Below are 11,724 nucleotides of genomic sequence, written 5' to 3' on the forward strand. Positions count from 1 at the left end.
GGGCTATGGATTGGAGGGCTTTCTCACTGGAGAAGTTGTTCCACCGCCTCAGATGTTGCAGGATCCAGCTCAAGGCACGGTAGTGCCGAACCCAACTTTCATCACTTGGCAGAGGCAAGACCGGAGGTTAGCCGGATGGCTATTGTCTTCACTCTCGGAGGGAGCACTCGTCCTCGTGGTTGGACTGAGATCTACAAAAGATATATGGCGAGCCTTGGAGACAAATTTCGCAAGCAGATCCATGGCGAAGGTTATGCAATATCGCCAACAAATGCGGAATCAAAGGGAGGATTCACTTCCTATGAGCGAGTTCCTCACCAAAATGAGAACATGTTTTGATCTTCTCGGATCGGTTGGATGTAGAGTGTCGGATGGAGAGCAAATCCTTCATATCTTAGCAGGCCTCGGACAGGATTATGATCCGGCCGTGTGTTCGATCACCTCCAGATATGAACCTTGGACTATAGCGGATGTCTGTGCATTCTTGCTCTGTTTTGAGTCAAGAATGGAGGCAACTAGAGCCCATGCCACCAGTGTAGAGGGTTCTCCGCCCTCTCTCAACCTAGTCCAACAATCTGGGCAGAAGAAAGATGGAGCTCCCTTCAACAACAAGTTTGAACAAAATGATGGGAGAGGTGGATCTAGGAACCAAAGAAGAGGGCGAGGAAGAGGCTGGGGTTTCGGTATGAGTGGAAAAAAAATCGTATGTCAACTCTGTGATAAGCCGGGGCATTCGGCGGCTAAATGTTGGCACAGGTTCGAGCAAAACTTCACTCCACCGCAAGCACAAATGAGGCCAAATCAACCATCTCAGCAGCAGACTTACTAAAGTCCCTCAGCACATTTGGTGCAATCTGCGGCAAGGTCCCCGCCTGCTCTCTCGCTTGGGAATTCGTCTGAGTATAATTATGATGCAGGGACCTTGCCCAGCTGGTATCCTGACTCCGGAGCATACAATCATGTGTCTAATGATCTCAACAATCTCAACATTAGCACAGAATATACCGAAGGTAAAAATCTTCTTCTTGGTAATGTGGATGCTGTTAATATTTCACACATAGGAGAGTTAGTCATTCAGCCACACTCTTCAAAATTTTCAAGAAAATTACATCTTAGAAATTTGCTACATGTGCCTAATATCACAAAGAATCTCCTTAGTGTTTCTCAGTTTGCAAGAGACGACTCAGTTTTCTTTGAATTTCACCCTGCAAATGGTTTTGTCAAGGATTTGCAAACCAAGGAAATCGTGCTCAAGGGAAATATTGATAGAGGCCTCTATCACTTCTTTGTAGATCAATCTCCAATCAAAGGATGCACTGGCTCCAATATTTCCAGTCTTCCCTCCATTCCAGAAGAGCCAGCTGCTCATTATCTGCACTTGCAAACTTCAGATTCTAGTAGTAGTTCAGTTGTTAGCTCAGGTTTAGATTTAGCCTTGTGGCACAGTAGACTTGGGCATCCTACTCTAGATGTTGTGAAGCATGCTTTGAATAGTTGTAATATCCCCTATCTATCAATGAAAAATTCCTCTCTTTGTGATCCATGTTCTGTGTCAAAGGCACATAGATTGCCTTACTCTCAGTCTAGCTCTCTCCATGATGCTCCTCTTGAGTTAATTCACAGTGACCTTTGGGGACCATCACCCGTCCAGAAATGGTTTTTCTTATTACATCTCCTTTGTTGATCATGCTACTAGATTCACTTGGATCTATTTACCGAAGCATAAATCTGATGTCTACACTGTTTTTAAGCAATTCAAAGCTTTAGTTGAAACTAAGTTTTCTTCCAAGATTAAGATTTTACAATCTGACTGGGGTGGAGAGTTTCAAGGGTTGTCTTCTTTTTTAAAGGAGTGTGGTATTCTTCATAGAGTTTCTTGCCCTTATAGACCTCAACAAAACGGCTTGGCAGAGAGAAAACACAGACATATAGTGGAAATTGGGCTAGCTCTTCTCTCACAAGCCTCTCTTCCTCACAAATTCTAGGATGATGCCTTTCTCACAGCCACTTTTCTGATAAACATGATGCCTTCTAAAATCATCAAAAATGTTTCACCATTTGAGAAACTCCATTCTTGCAAGCTGACTACTCTTCCCTCAAGGTTTTTGGTTGCTTGTGTTACCCTCTCCTCAGACCTTACAATAAACACAAACTAAACTATAGGTCAGTCAAAAGCAACCTTTTTGGCTTACAGCTCCTCACATAAGGGATACAAGGCCTTACTTCCTGATCGTCGGGTGATAGTGAAGGGATATCATTTTTGATGAACTTACTATTCCTTATTACTCAATCTCCGAGAAAGGTATTGACCGTTTCCCATCCACCTCAGAGTCACCTATCATATCATCACCTTCTTTTCTGATTTCTTGCCCTCCACCACCACCATCTTCACCTCCTGTTATTGGTCTCATTCCCTCTAAATCATCTTCTCAGTCAGACCCATTGACTCAACTTTATTTTACCCAAATAATACCCGCAAGTGTACGGGGTTATCGTAGCAAACAACAAGCAAGAGTATATCGTATTCGACAGAGACAATTTAGTGTAAACCTAAGTACCACGAACAAATTTCAACTACTATCCAGACGATCCAGATTTTTGGTTTGAAACTAACACTACTAAAAGCATATAAACAAAGATTAAAAAGAAAAGCACTTAAACAAGAGAACAAAGAAGCAAGTTGCAGATAGAGATGAAGAAATATGCAGAATTCAAGGACCCGATGCACAACTCATAGCCTTACCCAATTGACATTAAATTACCATTTAAAGTCTCCAGAATTGTTGAGTCATTCACATATATGAATTTAACCCTTTCCCAAGGTGAGAAATCCGCAGATTAAGTGTAACAATTGAAGTCCCCTTCTAATTCTTAGACTTAACTCCCAACAGATCGATTAGATTAATGACCTCACTCAGAATCTCAACTCTCCCGAGTTTTATTGAATTAAGGTGTGAATTATTCCTATTTCCAGACTAATTATTTCACCTCCCGATTACTCTAAGAAACCCTACACTACTAATTGGTGATCAAGCAATTGACAGGAAAAAGCGTAGGAATAATCCAAACAATTACAAGAGCTAGATAAAAACAAAGTCAATTGGATTAAAATTATGAATCTATGCATCTTCACCAAGAATTCTACATAAAAGAAGTTTAGCTACTCATATTCATGGAAGAAAACAAGTCTAAACTAAAGAAAACAATGGAAAACATGATAGAGGCTGATTGGATTTCAAAATCTCCAGTAAATATTGTCTCAAACCAAGGCTGCTGCACATCCACATATTTTGTACCTTTTTCTACACATTCTTAACAAAATGGTCAACATACCAACATAATAGAGAAGTAGATATAAACACGCCTAATAATAGACGAAATATGCTCAAATTCATACAAAACCACCCTCTAAAACCATGTAAAATCTAATATGTCAACTCCCCCAAACTTACATAATTGCTAGTCCTCGAGCAATGAAGAGAAAAAAATGCATGGTTTACCATAAGCTTGCTCAATGTCTAACCTCTCCTCTACCTCGTGTGACAATAAATCAAGAGTCCGGAAGGTCTGTGATTTAGGTTATAATGTAGGCTCTTTGGTAAGGTGAGGAAATATTTGGCTAAAGTGACTGAAATTCCCAAAATGTAAAATCCCAAGAAATCACAACAATCAACTTTTAACTTCAACCATTTTCAAAACACTTCTCGATAATAACTAGACTTTGTCTAATTTCTTCCCAACTTCCAAAGACCTCAAATTTTTCTCTATATAAATTTTTTTTTTCTTGTTGTTGGTTATCGTCGTTGGCTCGACGTCCACCATGAGTTGCATCATGTCACGCCATAAATGGTGGTGTTAGATTTTCTGTCAATCTTGGAAGCATTGGAAGCATATGATCTTGCCAATCTCTTTTTCCACTAAGTATTCTTCAGAGCTCCATCAGAAATTTTGGTTTCCACTTCGGGTGAATTTTCAGCTTTTGTTTTCTTCTCCTTCACTTTAGAATTCGATGCCGCCTTTCCTTTAGAAATTGATCCACCACATGAACCAAACATCCACCGCGGCAAAGAAAAATCCCCAAATGTGGACTCAATTTCTTGTGCCTTTTGGACCTCTACAACATGCACAGCTTTGCACTCCTTCTTAACAAGTTCCTCTTCATCACGACTCTTCATAGCATTATAGATAGATAAGATGGCATTTGTTGCCCATATGAAGAGTGAGCTCTCCCCTTGCTATATCTATCAATGTTTTTCCCGTTGAAAGGAATGGACGCCCCAGGATAAGCGGTACATTCACGTCTTCTTCCATATTCAACACTACAAAATCGACGGGAAATATGAAGTCGTGTACTTTCACAAGAACGTCCTCAACAATTCCTTTAGGATAGGTGACGGTTCTTTATGAAAAACGATAATGGCATCAAATTTATGCTCGCCCCCAGATCACAAAGTGCCTTTGTTTATCTGTCATTTCTAATGACGCATGAATGTTGAAACTCCCAGGATCTTTAAGCTTGACCGGTAGCTTTTTCTGAATTATGGCACTACAGTTTTCAGATATGTTCACAATCATTCCTTGAAGTGCCTCCACCAATGGGATATTCAAGTTCACCTTCCTAAAGATGTTTAAGAACCTCGAGAACTGAGCATCTGTCTTCTTCTTCTGAACACGTTGAGGATAAGGGATCCTCACTTCAGCTAGAGTATGAGCTGTATGTGGTGCGGGTGAAGGTATAGCCGTGTTCTCCTTAGGTTGAGTAAAAATTTGCACTGTCTCATCTTCTTCGACCAATTCCTCCTCTTCAGCTCTCTTTTATGCTACTCTACCATCATTCTCGGATGGTATTGATGGTCCCTCGTAGTTTGTTCCACTCCTCAGATGTATAGCTTTGAAACCATGACAACCTCAACGTCGGTTACAGCTACCGGGATAGTTCCCGTGCCTGGGAAGAGTAAGGTTATTGTGGATTACGTTGGAACAAGAGGCACCTGCAATACTCCTTTACTCTTACACTCAGCAAGACACGAGTTCCATCGATGGAAAAATTGTTAATACGATTCTTTATGATGGTATCTATAGTGGCGTCAGTTATTACAATTTCAGCTTCTCTATCAGAGAGATTAAGTCACTCTGATCATCCATAACCTTTGTTGCTCTTGTTGTGGTTTTTGTTTGTGTGCTTTGTTTCAGTTACTTTTTTTCAACTTTGGGTTGCCTTTTGTTGTTGGTGTGCTACTAATTCCAGATACATTTATGTGTCTGATGATGTACTTATAAAATAAATATGGATGTGTCAATATCATTGTGTTTGATTTGAATTATGGATGTTTCAATTAAGAACTCTGTCTCTCTTCAATAATCCCTTTATTAAGATTTATAAAGAACTTGTTACGGACTCAATTCCCACATCGGTTGTGAGAACAACTGGTATGGGGTATATAGACTAAATGAGCTTTTTCCCCTAACAGACTAGTCTTTTGGGCTGAGTTCTCCTGTTTGGTGCCGACTCAGAGTTGTGGCTGGGCAAAGAATTCGCCGTGACCAACGAGAACTCGGAGTGGTGGCCTAGCAAAGAACCAGCCATGACGGACGTTGGCTTTTAAAGGAGGGTCAAATGTTACGGACTCAATGACCAACAAGGACGTTGACCCTTAAAAGAGGGTCGAATGTTACGGACTCAATTCCCACGTCAGACTAGTCTTTTGGGTTGAGTTCTTTTGTTTGATCCTTAACAGTATTGGGCTCCTTATCAGTACTAGGCTGAGTTCTTATGTTTGGTCCTTATCAGTACTCCAATACGTTCTAATTCTATGGCGAAAATTTGGTTATTTCTTTGAAGCGTTTCGTCGGGCTGAGTTCTTCTGTTTGGTCCTTATCAAAACTCCAATGCATTCTAATGCTATGGCGAAAATTGAGGTGTTTCTTTGAATTTCGTCGAACAGTTGGAGGGAACCCCGGTCCAAGAGCAAACAAAATATCAACCGATTTGTCGATGATTTTCTTGGAAGATTCAACCTTTTGTATCCAAAGCATTGATTGAAACATAAGGAATCCAAAAAATACACGTAATTAATTGGATTAACTAGAATTCAGCCGAAATTCGAAACGAGATTTGTTTCTGAAGAACGAGGGAATTGGTTCTGTATTACTTTCTTAATCATAAAATGTGAAGTGATTACAGTCTTTATAGGCAAGACACTATGTACATATGGTAAATACAATCAATGGAAATCTCCCTAATTTTGGGACGAGATCAATTAGGAATCAATCATATTAATTCCTATGATTTCTTTCCAACACTCCCCCTCAAGTTAAGTAACGGGATTCCTAATACTTCTCTGAACGACTTTGAGTTTACTGCTTTAGTCAAGATATCTGTCAACTGATCTTCTGACTTAACAAACGGCAACTCAACAATCTTGCCCTCAATCTTCTCTTTGATGAAGTGTCTATCAACCTCCACATGCTTAGTTCTGTCATGCTGGACTGGATTCTCAGAAATGCTGATCGCGGCTTTATTATCACAGAACAACCTACAAGGTTTTTGCACATAAAGATCAAGCTCTGTCATGAGCCTTTTTATCCATAGTATTACGGTGAGACCACTCTTGATTCCTCGAAACTCTGCCTCCGCGCTTGAGAGCGCGACTACCTTCTGCTTTTTGCCCCTCCAAGTAACAAGGTTTCCCCCAACAAATGTGAAGTATCCCGCAGTGGATTTTCTGTCATTTGGATTTCCTGCCCAATCTGCATCAGTAAAACCGTTAATTTCCATGTGTCCATGTTTCTTGAACAATAATCCATGTGTAGCAGTCCCTTTCAGGTACCGGACAATTCTCAGTACGGCCTCCCAATGATCTTCTTGTGGTGAGTGCATAAACTGGCTTACTACTCCCACAGCATATGCTATATCTGGTCTGGTATGAGAAAGGTAGATGAGCTTCCCTACTAGCCTCTGATATCTCTCCCTGTCAGTAAGTTTTGCACCTTCTACTATTTGCAGTCCATGGTTCTGTATCATCGGAGTGTCTACAGGCTTGCAGTCTATCATTCCAACTTCAGCCAGAAGGTCCAAAATATACTTTCTCTGGTTGATGAAGATCCCGTGATCCGATCTTAGAACTTCAATTCCCAAGAAATATTTGAGGAGACCCAGATCCTTCATTTCAAACTCTTTGAACAAGTTCTTCCTCAACTCACCAATCTCTTCTTCATCATCCCCGGTGATGATCATGTCGTCAACATATATGATAAGGCAGGTGATCTTCCCATTCTTCTTTTTGAGAAACAATGTGTGGTCCGAGTTACTCTGTTTGTAGTCATACTTCTTCATTACTTCAGTGAACCTCCCAAACCAGGCTCTCGGTGACTGTTTCAGTCCATATAGTGTCTTCTTAAGTTGGCATACTTCCCCAGGCTGAAAATCTTCCGTGAAACCAGGAGGGGGGATTATGAATACTAGTTTAGGCAACTCCCCGTGTAAGAAGGCATTCGTCACATCAAACTGGTGAAGAGGCCAATCTTTGTTTGCTGCGATAGAGAATAGTACTCTCACTGTGTTGATCTTTGCCACTGGGGAGAAAGTCTCCGAGTAGTCGACTCCATACGTCTGAGTGTACCCCTTTGCCACAAGTCGCGCCTTGTACCTATCAATTGACCCATCTGATCTTCGTTTGATTGTAAACACCCATCTACATCCAACGGGTCTTACTCCCTCTGGCAGTTTCCCTTTCACCCAAGTATTGTTTTTCATCAAGGCCTTCATTTCTGTGAACATGGCCTCCCTCCAATGCTTATGTCTCATTGCTTCCTCAGCCGTCTGTGGAATTTCCTCTTCCTCATATAGCGCTGCTTCAAAAGCACGTGCCATCTTGGTCAAATTTCCCTGCACAAAATTGGCTATCCCATATCTGATCTTTGCACCAATCTTCTCGGGGGAATATTTCTTTGGTGGAATGCCCCAAGTACTTCTATATGGGAGTACATATCTCCCGGTATCACCATCGACAGTGTTATCCTCAATTTCTGCACTGTTAGTAGTAACTACAGTTTCATCCATAGAGTTGGGGCATACCTCGGATATTGGTTGAGGGGGATCAGGAGGCAATGGTTGAGTTGACTCTGGTGGAGAGGCCTGCTCGGCGACAGTGACAACTGTCTCTGGTGGATCCTCAATCAAAGGGCTTGGAGGTGGCACAAACCAACTTAGACAGTCCCCATAATTATTTTTAGGATTTTGCCCCCTCCCCCTGACTGCTAAGGTGGTGAGGGTAATAGGATTCAGTTTCTAAGAAATTGCAATTTATAGTGGTGACAATTTTCTTAGTATTAGGATCAAAACATCTGTAGCCCTTCTGGTTTATCCCATACCCCACGAAAACACATTTGGTTGCACAAGGGGATAGTTTGGTTCGCTCGTGTTTGAGAATGTGAACATAAACAGTACACCCAAAAACTTTTGGTGTCATGCTAAAAGATTCAGGCAGTTTGGCTTGTTTGGAAAGGATATCAAGGGGGTTTTTTTTGTTTAGAATTTTGGTGGGTAATCTGTTAATGAGGTAGACGGAAGTGGCTATAGCTTCGGGCCAAAGGAAGGTCGGGACTTTAGATTCGATCATGAGAGCTCGGGTGACTTCTAGAATGGTTCTATTTTTTCTCTCAGCTACCCCATTTTGTTCGGGTGTGTATGCACATGAGGTTTGGTGTATAAGGCCTTTCTCTCTAAAAAATTCAGACATGGTATTATTAACAAATTCTTTCCCATTATCTGATTGAAGGATTTTTATGGTTGTCCGAAACTGGGTTTGGATCATATGGAAGAAAAGGATAAATTTTTCGGCTACCTCAGATTTGTGTTTCAAAAAATAAATCCAAGTCATTCTAGTGCAATCATCAATAAAGGTAACAAAGTATCGAAAACCATTTCCCCCAATAATAGGTGCAGGACCCCAAACATCAGCATGCACTAAATCAAATATGAATTTCATACGAGTATCTGAAGGTTTGAAAGATTGTCTGTGGCTCTTGGCCAAAACACATGTCTCACACGAAAAATTCTTAGGAATTGTAAAATCAGGAAACAAAAGGTTAAAATAACCCGGGGATGGATGTCCAAGTCTTCTGTGCCACAGCCAAGCCTCCTCTTTCGTGGACCCGTGAGCCAGCATCGCACTGCCATGTTGAGCTACCCCGTCCACGTAGTAGAGTCCTTGGTCCTCAGTGCCACGCCCAACGATCCTCCTCGTCCGAATATCCTGTAAAATGCAAAAACTTGGATGCATAAGGAGTGTACAATTTAGCTCCCGTGTTACATGACTCACTGACATCAATCTCTGAGACAAACTTGGAACAAACAAACAATTTGATAATCGAAGAGTTGGGGAAATTTCTATAGTTCCTGCCCTGCCACAGTGATTAGTTCCCCATTTGCAATTGATGTAAGTTTTTGTAATTTCACTGAAGTTACAAAAATCGGCTCCCACAGGAGTCATAGTATCAGTGGCTCCACAATCGAAAATCCAGCCTTTTCTATCAATTTTATCACTGTTTTGCACATTAAATGCAGCGGAAAAATTCATAAGAGTTGCAAAACGGTTTCTAACACCAATTTGACCAAATTCTGGGGTGATTTCGGAATTAAAGACATTTGTAGGGGTCTTATCATGAAACACCAAGTCAGGGGGCCTTTTTTTGTGAGGCTGGAGTTTATTTTGGGATTTATAGGGAATATAAGGAGTAGAGTGCAATAAAGAAAATTTATTAGGATTTGGTGAATCACCAAATCCTCTACCTCCTGTTATCGTTCCGCCTCCTCCCCAATTCGGCGATTCCGCCGCTCCAGTTCGTTCCAAGAAATTCCCGACCCGAATCTCGCTGCCCACGCCGCCGCCACCACCGCTAGCATTGTTTTCCGGATGGGGGGCGTTCCCCTGCTGGTTTCCGCCTCCGATTACCCCTCCTCTGTTCTGGATTGGGGCGATTTGTCGTTGCCTTGTTTCGGCGATCCCAACCACGGAGAATTTCGCCTGAGCTCTCGCCTTTTGCCTCTCATTCCACCACTCTGGATATCCCACCCGAAGGAAACAAGTATCCCTCGTGTGCTTGTTCTTCCCGCAGTGGGAGCACCACAGCTTGCTCTTGTCCGGCTTTGGTGGTTCATCGGTGCTACGAGAGTGCCCTCTCCTTCCTCCTATCGCGACTCTCATTAGTCGTGACCTTAACGGGTAGTCTTCCCGTTCAATTTGAACGTCACGGTAACGTTCTTACTTGACCTCAGTTTCGAGGATTCGGTTGGTTTTTTATCATATGTATCTGACATGTTTGTGGTATAGAACCTGGTTTCTGGTTTCCGAGTTGGTTTCTGCCTTTTGGTCGAGATTTGGTATTGGTGGGGCTAGGATGAAATTTTTCTAAGCCCTAATTCCTGCTCTGACGCCATGAAGAACGAGGGAATTGGTTCTGTATTACTTTCTTAATCATAAAATGTGAAGTGATTACAGTCTTTATAGGCAAGACACTATGTACATATGGTAAATACAACCAATGGAAATCTCCCTAATTTTGGGACGAGATCAATTAGGAATCAATCATATTAATTCCTATGATTTCTTTCCAACCGTTTCAAACAATATTTAGAAAATTTTACCGAATTCCTTGAATGATCCAAATAGCCGAAGGAGAACGACGAAGAAACACATATGTAATTCAAATAAAGCGAAAATCATGTAGGCACTTCATCAAACATTTTAATGGTAATGTCTATCCTTCAAATTCGAAAACTCGCACAGCATTTTACCGAACAAGAGACGGCCAGAATCCAAAACAGTAACATACCCCATATTTTCGATCAAGCAACATGGATAAAAAAAACAAAATTTTCACATCAAACGAATTATCAATTCGTCAATATATGTTGAAATATGATTGATAAAGAAAGCCAAAGCATTCGATGAATTCGAAGAAGGGTAGGCTTACGGGTCATGGGCTAAACTGAATTCAATCAATTCAATTGGGATTGAGCAAGTAACCCAAAAATTATATTCAGCCCAGCCCAATTACAACGAAATGGCCATTTAAAAGAGGTTTTCTCCACTCGACTAGTTTTATTTAATTCGGTATTTTTATTTATTCAGTTTTTTTTTCTACTATTCCATTTTTAAGTTGTATTACTTCCTAAAAAGTTTTGTTTGCCTTATTACATTTTAATTTGCTAGTCCCAAATATTTCAAATTATAATATTTTACAAGTGCATTACACTTTTCAAAATTCCAGTGTGTACGTTGCATAGAAGAAATATATATAAACTAATCATTCGATGATGGCTACTTACCACACGCAATTCATGGGAAAACGGTTAGTGCCAATGTTTTATATTGTTAATCCATGTGAATATAACAGTAGATATTGATTATATCTACCATAGAATTTCTCTCTTAAATAAATTATCTGGTCCTATGCAACAAATTTAACAAAGAGCTCCACAATGTTAACTATATATACCCTCAAGTTGATCTATAATTAGACTCATCACATTTCCAAAATATCACAACATAACTTCAAGCGACAATTCGAAGAGAGGAGGACGGAGGGAGATATTACAAGTCAATAGACACAGGTGATACTTGAATATTAATATATTATTTAAAGAATAGTACAATAAATAGTACTCCCTCCGTTCCCTTTTAAAGAATTTTTTAAAATATTTTGAAAAATATGGATACC

At 40.6% G+C, this 11,724-nt stretch overlaps 1 protein-coding gene and 1 long non-coding RNA gene across 2 annotated transcripts; one reads left to right on the plus strand and one right to left on the minus strand.

Moving 5' to 3' along the window:
• Positions 1–8,964: 8,964 nt before the first annotated feature.
• Positions 8,965–10,208, minus strand: LOC125203475. The gene is made up of 2 exons (XM_048101829.1): positions 9,794–10,208; positions 8,965–9,257 (listed from the first exon to the last, which is right to left on the minus strand). The coding sequence occupies exons 1-2, from the start codon at positions 10,206–10,208 to the stop codon at positions 9,220–9,222; spliced, it is 453 nt and encodes a 150-aa protein (XP_047957786.1). The 3' UTR covers positions 8,965–9,219.
• Positions 10,127–10,589, plus strand: LOC125203476. The gene is made up of 2 exons (XR_007173380.1): positions 10,127–10,256; positions 10,335–10,589. It is a non-coding gene; the product is annotated as an uncharacterized LOC125203476 (long non-coding RNA).
• Positions 10,590–11,724: the final 1,135 nt, after the last annotated feature.

The sequence above is a fragment of the Salvia hispanica genome, chromosome 2 (genome assembly GCF_023119035.1).
Source record: "Salvia hispanica cultivar TCC Black 2014 chromosome 2, UniMelb_Shisp_WGS_1.0, whole genome shotgun sequence".
Lineage (NCBI taxonomy): Eukaryota > Viridiplantae > Streptophyta > Magnoliopsida > Lamiales > Lamiaceae > Salvia > Salvia hispanica.

Bases quoted from the DNA above. Each gene is read 5' to 3' on its own strand.
- LOC125203475 (XM_048101829.1), bottom strand. From the start codon at position 10,208: ATGAGAGTCGCGATAGGAGGAAGGAGAGGGCACTCTCGTAGCACCGAT. The intron at 9,258-9,793 runs GTAGAGGATTTG...TGCATTTTACAG, and splicing joins AGGCGGAACGATAACAGGAG to GATATTCGGACGAGGAGGAT.